Source organism: Etheostoma spectabile, chromosome 6 (assembly GCF_008692095.1).
Source record: "Etheostoma spectabile isolate EspeVRDwgs_2016 chromosome 6, UIUC_Espe_1.0, whole genome shotgun sequence".
Taxonomy (NCBI): domain Eukaryota; kingdom Metazoa; phylum Chordata; class Actinopteri; order Perciformes; family Percidae; genus Etheostoma; species Etheostoma spectabile.
In genome coordinates, this window is record NC_045738.1 from 27,445,023 (window position 1) to 27,445,637 (window position 615).

At 33.0% G+C, this 615-nt stretch overlaps 1 protein-coding gene and 1 long non-coding RNA gene across 2 annotated transcripts in view; one reads left to right on the forward strand and one right to left on the reverse strand.

Annotated features, from left to right (window-relative positions):
- The window catches only part of LOC116690515 (uncharacterized), a 12,607-nt gene that overhangs the window by 4,700 nt on the left and 7,292 nt on the right, over nt 1-615 (forward strand). The window lies entirely within an intron of this gene.
- LOC116690513 (high choriolytic enzyme 1) overlaps nt 1-615 on the reverse strand; it is a 6,966-nt gene that overhangs the window by 4,561 nt on the left and 1,790 nt on the right. Inside the window, exon 5 of the mRNA XM_032517526.1 lies at nt 1-65. This exon is cut by the window's left edge and continues 56 nt beyond it. Within this exon, the coding sequence (XP_032373417.1) occupies nt 1-65 (65 nt within the window). The remainder of the gene's footprint in view (nt 66-615) is intronic.

Below are 615 nucleotides of genomic sequence, written 5' to 3' on the forward strand. Positions count from 1 at the left end.
GCGGATGCAAGTGGACTGAGCAAATGACTGCAGGCTTTTGATGATGGTTTCTCTCTCACTTGTAGCTTGACAGTAAAAAAAACAAACAACACTATCAGTTTAGTGGGTTTTATTGATGTCATCTATTAATTCACTCTGCCTTTCATATTAAAAGGGGATGTTTAACATTTTTACCAAACAAGTAGACTACTACACCACTACTTTTACTACTACCCCTACTACTATGCTGGTACCACAACTACCACTACAACTACTACTGCTGCTACTAATTGCAATACTAGTGCTGTTACTCTTGCTACTACTGTACATATCTACTAGTTAGGGCTACAACTTAAAATTATTGTCATTTTTGATTAATCTATTGATTATTTTCTTGATTATTCAATTGGTCTATAAAATCTCAGAAAATGGTGAAAAATGTGGACCAGTGTTTTCCAAAGCCCAAAATGATCACATCAAATGTCTTGTTTTGTGCATATATCAAAGATATTTAGTTTACTGTCACAAAGCACCAAAAAAACTAGAAAATATTCACAGTTATCAATCTAAAATCAGAGAATTTTTACATCTTTGCAGTTCTACTGCTTTATATAAATGTGCTGTATTTATATAGCG